Source organism: Heterodontus francisci, chromosome 2 (assembly GCF_036365525.1).
Source record: "Heterodontus francisci isolate sHetFra1 chromosome 2, sHetFra1.hap1, whole genome shotgun sequence".
Taxonomy (NCBI): Eukaryota; Metazoa; Chordata; class Chondrichthyes; order Heterodontiformes; family Heterodontidae; genus Heterodontus; species Heterodontus francisci.
In genome coordinates this window covers 24,414,714-24,433,332 of record NC_090372.1, presented here as the reverse complement: position 1 = coordinate 24,433,332, position 18,619 = coordinate 24,414,714, and the positions used below count along the sequence as shown (strand labels likewise).

The following is an 18,619-nucleotide window of genomic DNA, read 5'->3' as shown; positions in this document are numbered from 1 at the left end:
AAATTAATGATTGACCCAGCATCAATTGCCATTTGTAAATGAGTTTCAAACGTCTACCATCCTTTGTGCCAAGAATTGTTTTGTAATTTCACTCCTGAATTGTTTGGCTTTAATTTTATTGGCTCTGCCCCCTAGTCCTAGACTTCCTAACTCGTGGAAATGGTTTCTCTCTACCCTATCTGTTCACCATAATACCTTGAAAACTTCTATCAAATCATCCCTTAACCTTCTAAATTCCAGGCAAGACAACCCTAGTTTGTGTAATCTCTCCTCATAATTTAATCTGTAGAGTCCAGGTATCATTCTAATAAATATACAGTGCACTCCCTCCAAGGCCAATATATTCTTCCTAAGGTATGGTCTGACCAAGGCTCTTAATAGCTGAAGCATAACCTCTACTCCCTTGTATTCTATTCCTGAAGCAATAAAGGTCTGTATTCCAATAGCCTTTTTGAATACTTTCTGTACCTTTTTGTGACATTTTAATGATCTGTGTTAATCTCTTTGGACCTCCGCTGTTTTTAGCTTATCACCATTTGGAAGTATCCTGTTCTTTCCTTTTTAGGCCCAAATGGATGTCCTCACATTTGCCTATGTTGAAATCTATTTGCCACAGTTTAGCCTGTTCACTTAATCTAGCAATATTTCTTTTACAATTTTATGCTTTCCTCTACGCTGTTTATAATGCTGCCTATCTTTGTGTCATCAGTAAATTTGGATATATGGCTTCCTATGCCATCATCTAAGTCTTTAATGAATGCATTGAATAGTTGAGGCCCCAACACAGATCCTTGTGGGACACCACCACGAGTCACATCCTATCAATTAGAGTACTTATCCATTATCCCTACTTTGTCTCTTCTGCTCAGCCAGTTTACTAATTAGGTTAATAATTTGCCTTCAATTCCATGAACTTCAACTTCAGCTAACATTCTCTTATGAGGGGTCAGATGGTGTACTGTCTCTGTAGGGAGCAGAAACCCAGGCAGGTTTGAAGTATGTGGTGAGCTGGTTCATGAACATTTTGTATGTAAAAATAAAGTTCTGAATAAAACAAAAATGAGCCTTATGGGTTAAATCAGAACTGAAATGACCCAGTTGGAGGCTGGGGAAAAAAAAAGTGGAGTGATTTTTAGTCAGTACATAATAGAAAATATTGTAATGTGGGGATTATTTTGTCAAGAAATAGATTGAATATTTAAGACAACCTTGGATATTGACCCATTGAAAGTCCTGACCAAACAAAACACCTGATGACCATGACTTACGTGATCTGTCTAGTGTGATGAGGTATAAACCATGTTGGGGACAGTTTAAATTATGAACCTATTCTCCAATGTGTGTGTATGGAGCCAGAAAATCTTGTCTCATGGTTTGAGTGGTGATATTTAGATTAGATTAGATTAGAGATACAGCACTGAAACAGGCCCTTCGGCCCACCGAGTCTGTGCCGAACATCAACCACCCATTTATACTAATCCTACACTAATCCCATATTCCTACCAAACATCCCCACCTGTCCCTATATTTCCCTACCACCTACCTATACTAGTGACAATTTATAATGGCCAATTTACCTATCAACCTGCAAGTCTTTTGGCTTGTGGGAGGAAACCGGAGCACCCGGAGAAAACCCACGCAGACACAGGGAGAACTTGCAAACTCCACACAGGCAGTACCCAGAATTGAACCCGGGTCCCTGGAGCTGTGAGGCTGCGGTGCTAACCACTGCGCCACTGTGCTTGACATATGTCTCCTAATAGATTTAAACAGCTGATTCCCTGCAAGGCATGGCTCTGATTCTCAAATTCCCCTCCATTCCAGCAAAAGCCACAGAAGATTTAAGCTTTAAACTGCTAACCAAGAATAAAATCATGATAAACAGTCCATTCAGTACAGAAGTCTTTTTATCTTTCCAGATCTGCAGACCTTCCCTGCACTGTAGTTTCTGCAACTAAAATTATCTTTTGGATTTTGCATAGTCATCATACTACTTTAACAGGAAGTCTTTTTTTGAATGCCATGATCAATTTTCTAGTCTGTTGGTGGAGAAATATATTCTATTGTTTGAAGGATTAGGCATGTGCTGTACGTAGCTTAATATTTTTCGGTCACCTGGCATACGCCTGCAGATGCCCATCTCTTATTCAACATCTTTTAGTGATGGGTTGGATGGAATTACAAGTGAATAGACACTCGTAATTCCCAGGCATCACTGAAAATTTCATAGCCCTCCTTTATGCAGATGGTAGGGTTGTCGAACATAACTGGGATTTTTACCTTCCTACTCCAGTGTTACAGCTTCCCAGTAGGCAACATATTGGTCTTTACTTTGCAGGCAGCAGCAAAGTGACCGGGCTTGCCAGTGACCTTGAATGCTTGCCACAAGGATGTGGCATAGATTTCACACTTCTTGACATTAACTTCATTCTGGCACCAGCTATAGGGGATCTCCGGTATCCAACAAAAGTAGTGTCAACAAGCAGGCTAAGTATGCAATCACATTGAAGAATTCTCACGGACTGTAAACTAGGAAGTAACAAGCAGGTGTTATCATTCACTTTTTATAATTTTACAGCAAGTGAAATGAAGATTGGGACTTGCACGTGATTAAGATAGAAGCTGAAATATCATCAAGCTTGAAAGAAATAGGTTTTATCATTTTAAAAATCTAGGGAATTTTTGTCATGAAATTGAGAAATTTGACATTCCACAAATATAAAATTTGTTTTTCAGGGTCAGAAAGATTGTTTAGCAGTAATTATGACAATGTACCATTTTTTAAAAAAAAAACAGTTACACCTCTTTCAACAAGATGTTTTTTTACAGTGAGGCTAATAGCGTAGAAAATGAAAGTTCGTGTCAAGACTGTGATTTCTAATTGATTTCCATCTGAGAGGACTTGAATAGTAATCCCTGTGGAGGAACAGGGAGTCACTGACCGTAAATTCTGAATTTTTGTGTTTAATTGCGCGTATGTAAGCACCAGAGTTTGCTGTCAGTTTCATATGTTGACAGTCTTGCTGTCATTAGAGCAGCAAAATCTGGGCAATTGTTTGGAAGATAGAAACATTTGTGCAAATTGTTAGTAGTACCTGGGGTACTTATGCTGGATGTTTAAGTGGAACCACCAATTCCTATATTATAATGTGTCTCATGCTGTGGTCAAGGGAATGGTAGGAAGATATCCAGAAACTTTTTATGCCTGTTTATGCTATTCACTATTCTATTCATCAGTAGCTCCTGTTAGCTGCTATTTACCAGATTAAATCCTCAAGTATTTACAATAGATAGTGTGACATGTAAAATAAGAAAGACAAGTTCAATTCCTCCAAACAAGGTGAAGGCTCATTGAGCTTGTGTTATATTACATGTATTACTTTGGCCATCGTCTTTTCGTTATAGTTCATTTTCCACATATAAAACTCTAATTACTCTCAGACCTGCAGTGCTTTATCAGTATTGTGGGTGCACTTGCTGCAAATTAATGTTTAAACATTCAAAACTGGGCCATACGTGCATCAAAGCCCTTCATGATTTTGAACGTCTATTAAATCTCCACTTAACCTTCTCTGCTCCAAGGAGAACAACCCCAGCTTTCTCAGTCTCTCTATGTAACTGAAGTCCCCTAATCTTGGTAACCATGCTAATAAATCTCTTCTGCACCAAAGGCCTTGAGATCCTTCCAAAAATGTGGTGCCCATAATTGAACACAGTACTCCTTAACCAGTGCTTTATAAAGGTTTAACATAACTTACTTGCTTTTGTACTGCATGCTTCTATTAAAGCATTTGCAATTCTTGGCTTTTATTAACGGCCTTCTCAACTTGCCCTGCCACCTTCAGAGATTTGTGCACATATACCTCAGGTCTCTGTTCCTGAACCTTCTTGAAATGTATCAATTATATTGGATCTCCACTTTCTTCATACCAAAATGCATCACTTCAGACTTCTGTGTTGAATTTTCTCTGTCTTGTCTGCCCATTTACCAGTCTGCCCATGTCCTCCAAAAGTCAGGTACGATCTTCCTTATTGTTTATTACGTTTGAGTGTCATATTTACAAACTTTAAAATTATGCCCTGTATACCCAAGTTCAGGTAATATAATTAATTCATTAATATATATCCAAAAAAGGAGTGGTCCTAATATCAGTCCCTGGGGAACACCACTGTGTACCTCCCTGACGCTGCAATTTGGAAGTCAATGGAAGGTAATTGGGTGGCCAGTTTGATCATGCCAGTTTGCTGATGGGTGGGTTAGGTTAAAATAACCCATGTGAGGTATTAGGTAACAACGTCCATTGCTTTATTCCATTTAGGCTTTAGCATGTGGAAGCTGAGCTGTGTTGAAATAGTGAGGAAGACTGACTGACAACGTAACATTTATCTGTGTCGGAGTAGAGTATTGGGAAACAGATTTGCATTTGCGATGGCAAGTAGAACTAATTTACCTCCCAACAGAAAGGAAAAAAGAACGGCAGATGACTTTCAGGCATCACCTGGTGTCAGTGCAGTATTATTGGAGGTGGGGAGCCCACCCACCCCCTGCTCATTCAGAAAATCAAAGAAATGGAAAAGCAAAGTGCACTTTTTAAACACAAAAGCATCTTTTGAATAGTTAGTTAGTTAGTCATGCCCCTCATCTGCAGGACCACTTTCTTGGAGATTTTAACACCTTATTTATAGATGGTGAGTTGGGGGTGGGGGGGTGGTAATAAAATTCTCAATCATAGCATGTGTCATGTTTCCTAAAGTTCAATTTTTGGGGGAAATATGATTCTGGTTTTTGTTGCCCTCAACATTCCATCTGAAATCTGTGCCTTTTTGATCCTCTCTGGTTACAATCATGATTTCACGTCTACATTCACCTTCCCCTCTTTCTCCTCCTGACCCTTCACCTACCAGCCCTGCCCCAACCCACCTATGCCTGAAAACATCACTGAATTTTAGTGCAAATTTTGTTCCCAGTGGAGCTTTGGTGTTGGTGATACAGCATGTCACAAAATCAATTGAAGTATGCATTTCATCTGATTCACCAGTGAGAAGATAATTGCATCCGATTCACCCTCACTCAAAATTACAGCTCTTGATCCTCAACATATTTAAAACCTAGGAAGTCATAGTTATACAACACAGAAACAGGCCCTTGGACCCATCGTGTCTGTGCCGGCCATCAAGCACCTAACTATTCTCATGCCATTTTCCAGCACTTGGCCCGTAGCCTTGTGTGCTATGGCGTTTCAAGTGCTCATCTAAATACTTCTTAATAGACATGTTGGTTATTGAAGCAGTTAAATTTGACAGCAACAGATCAACACTGAAGTTAATCGGTGTTTGTTGGTTTGGAGTTTTCACAGGTGTGAGTCGTGTAACTGCATGGAGGGCGTAAACCTAAATTCTGTGTTAAGGTCCAACCGGAACTTTAACTTACTGTTGGAAATGGAAGTGCAAGTAAGCAGTATAAGCACAGCTATCCTTTATCAAAGACTGTTGCATCAATTGTTGCAGTGCAAAGGGAGCATGCAAATGCTCTTTGAGTATTCTCTTTTCATGAAATAAAATAATAAATTTGACTGCTGTGCACCATCATGCACTCTAACTGAGTAAATGTTCTTGCCTGACTGATATCATTCTCTCTCTTCCTAACAGCCTGATGAGCTGCATTAGAACAATGTAAAATATGTCTCTAGCCTAAGTGTCTTGTTCTGTACCAGTATTTCTTTAAGCGTGACACATTCTCTTGGCTCAGTGAATCAAAGTATCTATGTTGGGTTCATCCACAACAAAACACTTCTGTTTCACTGCTATCAAGAAATTTGTTCAGATCTATAAATAGATCAAGCTATGCAGTGATAAAGAGCTATCAAAAATAGATTGTTCTAAATGTACAATGTACTTCATTTGGCATCTAGTATCCCTGTACCGTAACAATTACCTCTGCAATGCAGTAAGAAAAAGATTGCATTTATTTAGTGCCTTTCACAACCTAAGGACAACATCCTAAAGTGTTTCACATCCAATGAAGTACTTTTGAAGTGCAGTCTCAGTCGTAATTAAGTAAAGCCAGCAGCCAACATGTACAAAGCAAGGTCCCACAAATAGCAATGAGAGAAATGACCAGATAATTTATTTTTAGTTTTGGTTGAGAGATAAATATAGGCCAGGACACTGAGGAGAATTTCCCTGTTCTTCAAATAGTGCAGCAGGATCTTTTACATTCACCTGAGGGGGTGGACGGAGGACTCAATTTTTGATATCTCATCCAAAAGACTGCACCTTTGACAGTGCAGCACCCCCTCAGTACTGCACTGAAGTGTCAACCTAGAGTATGTGTTTGTCTCTGTGGGATTTGAACCCACAACCTTCAGACACTGTGGTGTGCCACCACTGTTATGATGAACAATGCCCGATGTTGCCTGATGACAGCCTATGATTTATCTTCATTTAATTGGTGTTGTGAAAATATAAATGGCACCAAGCGGGATTATATTGAGGAAGATTTGTGCAGAATCTCTGCCTCCAATGACAGGACAGATTTGAGATGGCTGTAGTTTAAGTCTGCTGTAGTGGACGGCCTGTGGTACCTGGTGCACTCATTCTGATTATCTTTGCTATCTATATAGCATTGTGCACTCCAGGGCGGTGATACTTCCCAAAGGTCTGCGATGAGTCCAAGCAGGCTTCAGTATGACACCAGTTTTAATAGTTTGCTGTTATCTAGTGGACCAGTCACTACAGCAAAACTAAGAGCTGAATGACCGTTTGATAAATCTGAGGGTAAAGGCATGATGAAGTTCAGTAAGCAATTAGTCAGGTCATGTGATGCATTCTAGAGTCTGATGCAAAAATTGCCGTTTCTTCAATTTAAAAATGTCACCATTCTTTGGTACTTCAGGCTGTGAATTTGATCTGCAATTGACTTAACTTCACAGAAATAATTGTGAACCTGATCAAGGTTCCTATATCTGAACTTATTTTTAGAAAGTGTTTGCAAAGTTAAATTTTTTTTTTTACTGGGATTTTTATGCCATAGCTACATCTGTTGCAGCATAAAATCAGTATACTAGGAATGCAAGAAAAATTTGTCTCATCTACTACAGTGGCAGTACATTATGGGTACAGAGCATTGACAACATGAAAATATCTCAAGGTGCTTCACCTATGGGAGTAAGGATATGGATGCTGAGCCATGGAGGGAGAGATTTTGTGTTGGGATGACTGGAAATTTGTTGAGATAAATTTTGAAAAGGTTTTGAAGGTGGAGGAACAAAATGATGAGGTTTAAGGTTGCACTATCAGTGGTGGTTAGAAGAGAGCACAGAACGACAGACTAGAGGTACAATAATCATGATTTTAGCCCAACGACTCCAGTGAATGCTTTTGTTTGGGATATTCAATTTACATCCCACCAGATTTTTACTCTCCATTGATTTCAGTGGAGTTAAAAATTGGGTGGGGTGTTGGGCAAACAACCCAAATGTACTCTGTTCTTGCTGGGCACATTAGGTTAAAATCGGGGGCAATATATTTGGAAGGGAGGTAAGGGGCTTGAAGCGGTTGCAGCAGAAGGGTGGGGCAATAGTTGGAGAAAACAAAGGGGTAGGGAGGGATGTTCTTGAGTTGAAAGTTTGGAAGGGGACAGGGATGGTGTGTGTGCAAAATGACCCATTGACTATGCTAGCATAAGGGACTTGTGTGGTCAGGAGAAAGTCTGGGAGATGGGTTGGACAAATACAAAGTATTGCACATCGGACAAAATATGTATGATGTAAGCACAAAATCAATAGTCACCAGAGAGTACTAGTGAAGTCCATACTCTCCATGTCTAATTGAGGTGGTGGGAGATGCTGCCTGGTGTGGTGGGAGGGGAGATAATATGGGGAGGAAACTGTTGAAAGTTGAGGGCTACAGTGGATGGGAGACTGGAAGGGGAGAGGTTGGGGGTGTGGGTGATTAGGAACAATAAAGAAGAAAAGAATGATCAGACCAAAATCCAAATCTCAGGACTAGGAGACAGCAGAGAAATGAAGTCCAGTTGTAGCAGGGAGGGAGAGCTTGGAGGAGCCACCAATTAACTGAGAAGAGGGGTACAGGTCGGAGTCGATTACTGAGTAAGAGGTAGATCATGAGTATCGCCCAAAATTCAAGCGAAGGTTGAACTAGAAAGCCACTTAATATTTTTATATTGGTGCCTTTGTGTTTCCCTGTAATAATTCTATGAGCATTTTGCTTACAGTATACCTTTTTTGTCCAATGTGCAACACTTTCCATTTGTCAATATTAAATTTGCCATCTGCCATCTTATTTGTGTAAAAGGACGCAAATCCTTAGTTGGACCCTCGGTGGTGACACCATTGCTATTTTAGTGCCTATTGCAAATTTGACAATCTAGGCTACTTTAAGCAAATGATGAACAAATGTCAAAGCACCAACTCCTGTGGAACTGAAGTCAACATCTTTGCCTTCCTTTTATTTTTGTCCCCTTCTGTCTCTCCCCAACAACATCCAAAATGTAATAAAATACCTTTTGTTAGGAAACAATGCTATCTTTTAAATCAACATTTTAAATCCAATCTTACACTGTCCTAGATTCACTTTTTAAAAAAAAAATTTGTTCATGGGATGTGGACGTTGCTGGCTCGGCCAGCATTTATTGTTTATCCCTAATTGCCCTAGAGAAGGTGGTGGTAAGATACCGCCTTGAACTGCTGCCATCCATGTGGTGTAGGTGCACCAACCAGTGCTGTTAAGAATGGACCTCCAGGATTTTGACCCAGCGACAGTGAAGGAACAGTGATCTAGTTCCAAGTCAGGATGGTGTGTGGCCTGGAGAGGAATCTGCAGATGATGGTGTTCCCATGCATCTGCTGCCCTTGTTCTTCTAGATGGTAGAGGTTGCAGGTTTGGAAGGTGCTGTCTAGGAGCCTTAGTGCGTTGCTGCAGTGCATCTTGGAAATGGTACACACTTCTGCCACTGTGTGTCGGTGGTGAATGGAGTGAATGTTGAAGGTGGTGGATGGGGTACCAATCAAGCAGACTGCTTTGTCCTGGATGGTGTCGAGTTTCTTGAGTGGTGTTTGAGCAGCACCCATCCAGGCAAGGGAGAGTATTCCATCACATTTCTGACATGTGCTTTGTAGACGATGGACAGGCATTGGGGGGACAGGAGATGAGTTACTCGCTGCAGAATTCCTAACTCTGAACTGCATTTGTAGCCACAACATTTATATGGCTGGTCAATGGTAAGCCCCTAGGATGTTGATAGTGGGGGGTTCAGTGATGGTAACGCCATTGAACATCGAGGGGAGATTATTAGATTCTCTCTTGTTTGAGATGGTCATTGCCTGGAACTTGTGTGGCGCGAATGTTACTTTCCACTTTTCAGCCCAAGCCTGGATGTTGTCTCGGTCTTGCTGCTTCAGTATCTGAGGAGTTGTGAATTGTGCTGAACCTTGTGCAATCATCATCGAACATCCCCACTTCTGATCTTATGATGGAGGGAAGGTCATTGATGAAGCAGCTGAAGATTCTTGGGCCTAGGACACTACCCTCCTGCAATGATGTCCTGAGACTGAGATGATTGACCTCCAACAACCACAACCATCTTCCTTTGTGCTAGGTATGACTCCAGCCAGCGGAGAGTTTCCCCCTGATTCCCATTTAATCCCGTTTTGCTAGGGTTCCTTGATGCCATACTCAGTCAAATGCTGCCTAAATGTCAAAGGGCAGTCACTCTCACCTCACCTCTGGAGTTCTGCTGTTTTTGTCCATGATTGGACCAAGGCTGTAATGAGGTCAGGAGCTGAGTGGCCCTGGCAGAACCTATACCGTGCGTCAGTGAGCAGGTCATTGTTTAGCAAATGTTGCTTGAAAGCACTGTCGATGACCCCTTTCATCACTCTGCTGATAGAGAGTAGACTAATAGTGCGTTAATTGGCCAGGTTGGATTGGTCCTTTGGACAGGACATACCTGGGCAATTTTCTGCATTTCCGGGTAGATGCCAATGTTGTAGCTGTACTGGAACAACTTGGCCAAGGGCATGGCTAGTTCTGGAACACAAGTCTGCAGTACTATTGCCGGAATGTTGTTAAGGACCATCGCCTTTTCAGTATCCAGTGCCTTCTGCCATTTCTTGATATCCTTTGGAGTGAATCGGATTAGCTGAAGACTGACATCTGTGATGCTCGGGACCTCGGGAGGAGACCGAGGTGGATCATCCATTTGGCACATCTGGCTGAAGATGAATGCAAATGCTTCAGCCTTGTCTTTTGCACTGATGTGCTGGGCTCCCCCATTGTTGAGGATGGGGATATTTGTGGAGCTGCCTCCTCCTGTTCGTTATAGTCAGAGTCAGAGTTTGACAGCACAGAAACAGGCCCTTCAGCCCAATGCGCCTGCACCTACAGTCAAGCACCTGTCCTAACTAATCCCATTTCCTCACACTTGGCCTGTAGCTTTGTATGTTATGGCATTTCAAGTGCTCATCTAAATACTACTTGAATGTTGAGTGTTCCTGCCTCTACCACCTCTTTAGGCAGTGTGTTCCAAATTCCAACCACCCTCTGGGTGAAAAAAACATCTCCTCAACTCTCCTAAACCCTCTGCCCCTTACCTGAAATCTACGCCCCCCCAGTTATTGACCTCTCCGCTAAGGGAAAAAGTTTCTTCCTATCTATCCTATCAATGCCCCTCATAATTTTGTATACCTCTATCAGGTCCCCCCCCCCCCACTTAGCCTTCACCGCTCCAAGGAAAACAACCCCAGCCTATCCAGTCTGTATTTTAATTGTCCACCACCATTCATGACTGGATGTGGCAGGACTGCAGAGCTTAGATCTGATGCTTTGGTTGTGGGATTGCTTAGGCCTATCGCATGCTGCTTTTGCTGTTTGGCATGCATGTAATCTTGTGTTGTAGCTTCACTAGGTTGACACCTCATTTTTAGGTATTCCTGGTGCTGCTCCTGGCATGCCCTCCTGCACTCTTCATTGAACTAGGGTTGGTCCCCCAACTTGATGATGGTAGAGTGGGGGATATGCCAGGCCATGAGGCTCCAGATTGTGGTTGAATACAATTCTGCTGCTGATGGCCCAGAGCGCCTCATGGATGCCAGTTTTGAATTGCAAGATCCATTCGAAATCTATCCCATTTAGCACAACAGTGGTGCCACATAGCACGATGGAGGGTATCCTCAATGTGAATACAGGACTTGGTCTCCACAAGGACTGTGCGGTGGTCACTCCTACCAATACTGTCATTGAGAGATGCATCTGTGACCGGTAGATTGGTGAGGATGAGGTCAAGTAGGTTTTTTCTGCTCTGTTTCCTCACCACCTGCCGCAGACCCATTGTAACAGCTATGTCCTTCAGAACTCAGTCAGTAGTGGTGCTACCGAACCACTCTTGGTGATGGACATTGAAGTCCCCCACCCAGAGTACATTATGTACCCTTGCTACTCTCGGTGCATTTTCCAATTGGTGTTCAACATGGAGAAGCACTGATTCATCAGCTGAGGTGTGGGGTGGGTGGGGAGGTGTGGTAGGTGGTAGTCAGCAGGAGGTTTCCTTACCCATGTTTAACCTGATGCCATGAGACTTCATGGGGTCTGGAGTCAGTGTTGAGGACTCCCAGGGCAACTTCTTCCTGCCTGTATACCACTGTGCTGCCACCTCTGGTGGGTCTGTCCTGCCGATGGTGATGGTGGTGTCTGGGACATTGTCTGTCTGTAAGGTATGATTCCATGAGCATGACTATGTCAGGCTGTTGCTTGACTAGTCTGTGGGACAGCTCTCCCAACTTTAGCACATTGCTGCAGTCTGGAGTCACATGTAGCCAGAACAAGGAAGGACAGCAGATTTCCTTCCCTAAAGGGCATTACAACAATCGACAATGGTTTCAGACTAGCTTTTAATTCCAGATTTATAAATTGAATTCAAATTTTACTATCTGCTGTGGAGGGACTTGAACCCATGTCCCCAGAGCATTAGCCTAGGCCTTTGGATTACTAGTTTAGTGACAATACCACTAAGCCACAGTCCCACATTTCATGCAACCTCCTGAAAGCCCAAATAAACTCTTGTACTTGACTGTCGGAAAAATGCTCTTAAAATTGCTTTAAAGTGTCCTTAAAATGGAAGGAGTAGAAAGTGAATATCAGGAAAGGAAAAAAGCTAATTAAACTGTGAATGCTTACACAAACTATGAATATCTTACAGGGGTTAGAAAATAAACCACCAAGTGAACATGTTCATTGAGGGCTCGTTAGGAGCAATATAAAGATGTCCTGCTTTATCTGGACCTGTTTTGACATTTAAAGTCGTCTGTCCTTATGGTGGTTCTGGTTCTTAGTCATTTTTCTACTCAATGGCATATGAGTTCCTGATCTAATATTTGTGGAAGGCATCACTGTAAAATCAGAAAGTGCATCTCTGATGGAGAGAGAAAGGTGACAGAAATTAAAATTATATAGCAATACTAGTATGCCACTTAGATACCCTGAGAGTAAAAGAGATGAGATAAAAGACACATACAGCTGTCAGCATGAAGGGTAAATTTACCCCAGAGCAGAGGATCCAGGAGGACAGGATAGCACCTCTCCAGACTGAGGTCATTACTTTGAAATCTCGGAAGGTTATCGCTGTCCTCCCAGAGGAAGGGAAGGTAACCGTCCATTCCATGCCAGCCCATAAGGTTGAGAATGTATAAGTTCTGGAAACATTGCTAATTACAAGCAAATAGATTTTATCCACTTGCTATCTAATGCTATAAACTTGTCAGCTATCAATCGAGTCTAACCTAAATTAATCTCTCTAATTTGTATCAATCCCAGCCACTAATTTCAACCCTACATTTACCAGCAAATAGCTGATGGTGACATAACTGAATTACCTTTGTAACCTAAAATAAAAGCAAAATACTGCAGATGCTGGAAATACTCATCAGGTCTGGCAGCATCAGTGGAGAGAGAAGCAAAGTTAACGCTTCAGGTCAGTGACCTTTCATCAGAAGGTTCTGGAATTTTTGACAAATTATTGACCTGGTTAGGAAATTGGCTGAGTGGAAGGAGAGGGAGAGAGAAAGAGCGGATACTCTAACTGTCAGGATATGATTAGTGGTGGTGGTGATCCTGAAGGATATGTGATGGGGCCTCAACAATTCACCATGTTTATTAATAACTTAGATTATGTGAAAAAAAGCCATATATCCAAGCCTGCCAATGATGGGCAGTAATGTAAGCAGTGTAGATGGAAGCATAAAATTACAAGGACCTATTGATAGATAAAGTGACAGTGCAGAACTCTGGCAAATGGCTTTCGATGTGAGGTCAAGGAGTGGGTGAGAATTTCTCAAATGGTGGAAAGCTAGAAACAATGGAGGTCCAAAGAAACTTGGAGATTCATGTACATACATCATCAAAATGTCATGAACAGATACAGAAAGTAATCAGAAAGGCTAATGGAATGCTGGTCTTTATATCTAGAGGACTAGAATACAAAGAGATAGAAGTTATGCCAGAGCTATGCAAACGCTAGTTAGTGTATACATTGGAGGACTGAGAGCAGTTTTGTGCACTACATCTTAGGAAAGATATATTGGCCTTGGAGAGAGTGCAGCATAGATTTACCAGAATGATACTTGGACTCCAAGGGTTTAATTAAAAGGAGAGATTACAAAAACTATGGTTGTATTCCCTGGAATTTAAAAGGTTAAGGGTGATTTGATCCAAGCTATTAAAGGAAACAGATATAGTAGATGGATAGTCAATCTACTTTTCTGGATTGCTGTCGAACCAGTGAAGAAGAAAATTTACTCCAGTGTGTGAAGGACCCAAAGGGTTAACTTGTATCTTGACTTGGGTCTAATGATCTACCATGATTATCACTGTGATTTCAATCAACCCTACATAAATTGGGAATGTATTAAAATCATTAACACATGCTTGTCAATGAAATACTTGCTAAATAATCACAAACTATTGTCATTCTTATGAAGTTGGGACACTTGGACATAGTGTTTCTGCACTTGACATGGATTGTAAGAACTGTAGACCTCTATGCTGTCAACCCAGAGCAGAACTCGAAATTGAAAAAGTTTGGCTAGAGCCTTTAGTTCCACTTCCTTTGCTTCTAAATTATGACACAAAAATCTGCCACTCCTCCTTTCCTACTGTTCCTGTCCCTTCTTACACATCCTATGCCCCTAAAATTGATACCCATCTTCTGGGATGATCTTGGTGTCAGCTTTGGCTCATTGATGGCACTCTTGCCTCTGACCCCAAAAGGTTATGTGTTCAAGTCCCACTCCAGAGATTTGAGCACATAATGAAGGATGATGCTCCCAGTCCAGTACTGAAGGAGTGCTGCACTGTTGAGGGAGATGCCTTTTGAATGAGACATTAAACCAAAGGCCCGTCTACCATCTCGGTTGGATGTAAGAGTTCCCATGGCACTATATGAAGATGAGCAGGGGAGTTCCCTAGGTATCCTGGCAAATATTGAGCCCTCATCCAACACCCCAAATGGATGATCTGGTCTTTTAGTTCATTGATGTTTATAGGACCTTGCTGAGTACAAATTGGCTGTTATCTTTCCTACACAACAATGACTATACTTCAAAAGTATTTCATTGCCTGTGAAGTGCTTTGGGATGTCCTGAGGTTGTAAAAGCTGTTTTATAAATGCAAGTCTGTCTTTCTTATGTACTTCTTAGTAATCTGAACAACATCACAAGCAGAAGTATAAAGTAACCAAACTGCATTAACTACCTTCAGTGTGATGAGTTCTGCTGCTTTAAGATGTCAATTTTACATTTGAAAGTCATGCTAATTAGTGACAACTGTTCATGTATAAAAACAAGTCCTGCCTCTTCTCAGCAGTTGCTGCTGTGTTGGTGTTATGCTCATCGTTGCCTCTTCCTTTCTCAAGTGAAGACCTAATTCAATTAATTCTGTCTTGCAGGCTCCTCGAATGGGCACATTTATAGGGGTCTACCTGCCATGTCTACAGAACATTCTGGGAGTTATCTTGTTCCTGCGTTTGACATGGATTGTGGGAGCTGCAGGAATCTTTGGCTCCTTCTGGATAGTCTTCATGTGCTGCGCTTGTGTAAGTTGGAAGCTGATGGGATTTACCTAGTGAACCTTCTCTAGGAAATTGTTATCTCTTGTGAATTAGAGTTAAAAGGAATACTTAACTATGATAAATGGGATAGCAAATCCAGCACTTCAATTATAAGATTCTCTGTCCAGAAAGTGCTACAAATAAAAATTTGCAAAGAATATTTGTCGCTGAAAGGAGATTTTCCAACCAAACTTCACACAGTAGAAGATCTGCTCTTTAAAATATTCCCAGTGATTAATACCTGGAACCATCTATCCTATTGAAATTGAATTAAATGAGAATTTGGATATTTGTTGCTGCTGTATGCTCATCCTGGTGTTCAGACTAGAGTCTAAAATATGCTAATGATTAGTGCTCAAATTCAATTTAATTGGTTTTTTTAGATTAGATATACAGCACTGAAACAGGCCCTTCGGCCCACCGAGTCTGTGCCGAACATCAACCACCCATTTATACTAATCCTACACTAATCCCATATTCCTACCAAACATCCCCACCTATCCCTATATTTCCCTACCACCTACCTATACTAGTGACAATTTATAATGGCCAATTTACCTATCAACCTGCAAGTCTTTTGGCTTGTGGGAGGAAACCGGAGCACCCGGAGAAAACCCACGCAGTCACAGGGAGAACTTGCAAACTCCACACAGGCAGTACCCGGAATCGAACCCGGGTCCCTGGAGCTGTGAGGCTGCGGAGCTAACCACTGCGCCACTGTGCTGCCCTGCCATTGCTGGCATGTACTTTAACATTATCCAAAGCAGTAATGTGTTGTTGCCTTGTTCACACTCCATTCCCTGCATAATTCTTCAAAACTCAGTAGCTATTTGAGTAAATAGCATCACTGATCAATTGAAAAGGAATATTCAACTGTTGAGGTCCGGTCTTTTACAAAACAACCTTTCACTGAATAGCAAGAGATTATTAGATTCAGTAGTATCAACTTTTGGATTGCAGTATGTGGGAAAGAATCATGATTGGTAAATCAAGACAATTCATGAGAATGCCAACACCTCCAAGTTCCTTTCCAAGTTGCACACCACACTGACCTGGGCATATTGCTGTTCCTTCATTGATACCGGTTCAAAATCCTGGAACTCCATACGTAACAGCATTGTGGGAACATCTTCACATGGACTGCAGCGGTTCAAGAAGAAGGGTCACCATTACCATCTCTAGGGCATTTAAGACCTGGGCAATAAATGTTGGTCTTGCCAGTGATATCCACATCCTGAGAATGAATAGATTTTTAAAAAAAAACAAAATATTAATCAATGCTGCTGTGTAAACAAACCATTACTGGTAATCTCCTTTACTTGAGGATTGCTGTGTGTCTTTCTCTACTGAGGCAAAGCTAATTTTCACTCGGTTTTTCTCCACAGACCTTGCTGACTGCAATATCGATGAGTGCCATCGCAACCAATGGTGTTGTGCCAGGTAACTGAACCCTCCTTGTAAATTGCCATCTCCCAGGAAAGGCTTTTATATTATGTAAATTAGTAGATCTGTTTATGGTATTGCTCATCGGCGAAGTGATTTTTTTTATTTCTTTTGTTTTCGGAAAGAAATAGTCCTCAATTGGTGTCAGCTTTTGGGCCCCACATAGAAATAAACATCAAGGTTGTCCAGTCCTCTGGGTGTCCAGACCCAGCCACAGCTCCTTCAATTTAGTTAAAGTCTCAGTTACCATTTGATTTTCTAAACATTTTGAATTAAAGTAATTGCAAATTTTTGTTGTGACTTTTTAAAATGTTGAACTATTGAAAAACACACATGAAGATGGTTAAATATGCATAAGAACATTTTCTAAAATGTCCAGCAGCTGCTGCGAACATCGGTGCGAGTGGATGCAGAAAACCCTAAGGAGATGGAGATTATTTACTCTCCATTCAGGAACACTTTTTTTTGCGCAAGCAAACTGCATACTGTCATATATTATGTGAGTTCTCCCTGGTGTTCTGACCAACATTTATCCCTCAATCAGCAATACTTTAAAAAAAAACTGATCATGATTTAATTGCTGTTTGTGGGACCTTGTCCACAAATTGGCTGCCACATTTCTTGCATTCCAACAGTGACAACACTCCAGAACTACGTCATTGGCTATCAAGTGCTATTGGACATCCTGAGGTTCTAAGTGCCTATTAAATACAGGCACATTTAATTTCAATATTCTCCTCTATCATTGCAAGTTCCATCTACAACAGTTCATTCCAGCACTTCAACCTCTTGTAAATCCTTTGGCTTAAGTTCTAACTGTTTCCATCACTTCATTGCTGCAGGCCTCTGGACATTTTCATAATAATTATCACACAACTGATTCCCTGCCACCTCCTCAGTTCCACCAAACGTTTAAAGTGCTGAATGGAGCTAAGCAAGTCTCTGAAACAGAGGTAACAACATTGGCAGTTTTTTTGTATTGGAAGCTCATAGAATCAAACAGCACAGAAGGAAGCCACTCTTTGTGCCTGTGAAAGAGCTGTCTAATTAGCTCCACTCTCCTAATCTTTTCCTATAGCCAAGGAAATTTCTCCTTTTCAAGTACATATCCAATTTCCTTCTTAAGCTTTTGTTTTCCTGTTTGTCCAGAAATTGTTGTGGTATCTGGGAGACCTGCCCCATCTTTGGCCAAGAGGTTGGTCAGAAGAACTGCTCTCAGATGCCTGATTTTAGCTATTCGCATCAAATATATTATGTCTTCCTTTTCTTGCTGTGCCAGCCATAGTTCAGTGGTAGCACTCTTGCCGCTGCGTCAGAAGGTTATGGGTTCAAGCCCACTCCAGAGACTCGAGCGCATAATCTCACCTGACACTCCTGTACAGTACTGAGGGATTGTTGCACTGGTGGAGGTACCATCTTTTGGATGAAATGTTAAAGTGGGCCTTTGCCTACCCTCTCAGATGGACATAAAAGATCCAATGGCAATATTTCGAACTGAAAATGGTGAGTTCTCCTCAGTGTCCTGGCCAATATTTTTCCCTCAACCAACACTACTTAAAGAAAATATCAGATTGTTATTTTATTGCTGCTTGTGGGATCTTGATATGCATAAATTGGCTGCCACATTGCCTACATTACAACAATGACTACATTTCAAAAGTAATTCACTGGCTATTAAGTGCTTTGGAATGTCCTGGGGATTTGATAGATGCTCTGTAAATGGAAGTTAGTTCATTCATTCATTAATATCCTTCCTGCCACCATAACCCAAATCTGGTAACAGCTCTGAACTGAACCTGGGGATAACAACCAAACTTGCTGACAGGGAGCCTCAACTCAGGCTTTTAATTGGGACTTAAAATAAAGGCTTGACAGTAATTTTGGTGATATGAGCAGATGAACAAGCAACACAGTCCTCTGTTTTAGTGGAGAAAACTAAGAAAGACTTGTATTTATATAATGTCTTCCAGTCCCTCGGGACGTTCCAAAGTGCTTTACAGCAAATGAAATACTTCTTGAAATGTAGTCACTGCTCTAATATAGGAAATTGGGCGG

The 18,619-nt window shown here is 41.4% G+C and overlaps 1 protein-coding gene across 9 annotated transcripts in view; it reads left to right on the top strand.

The window, feature by feature from the left end:
* LOC137383106 (solute carrier family 12 member 7-like) overlaps positions 1-18,619 on the top strand; it is a 238,156-nt gene that overhangs the window by 164,842 nt on the left and 54,695 nt on the right. For all 9 annotated transcript variants that reach the window (XM_068055652.1, XM_068055650.1, XM_068055653.1 and 6 more), the window contains 2 exons: positions 14,960-15,106; positions 16,507-16,561. In XM_068055652.1, coding sequence (XP_067911753.1) covers positions 14,960-15,106; positions 16,507-16,561 — 202 coding nt within the window. The remainder of the gene's footprint in view (positions 1-14,959; positions 15,107-16,506; positions 16,562-18,619) is intronic.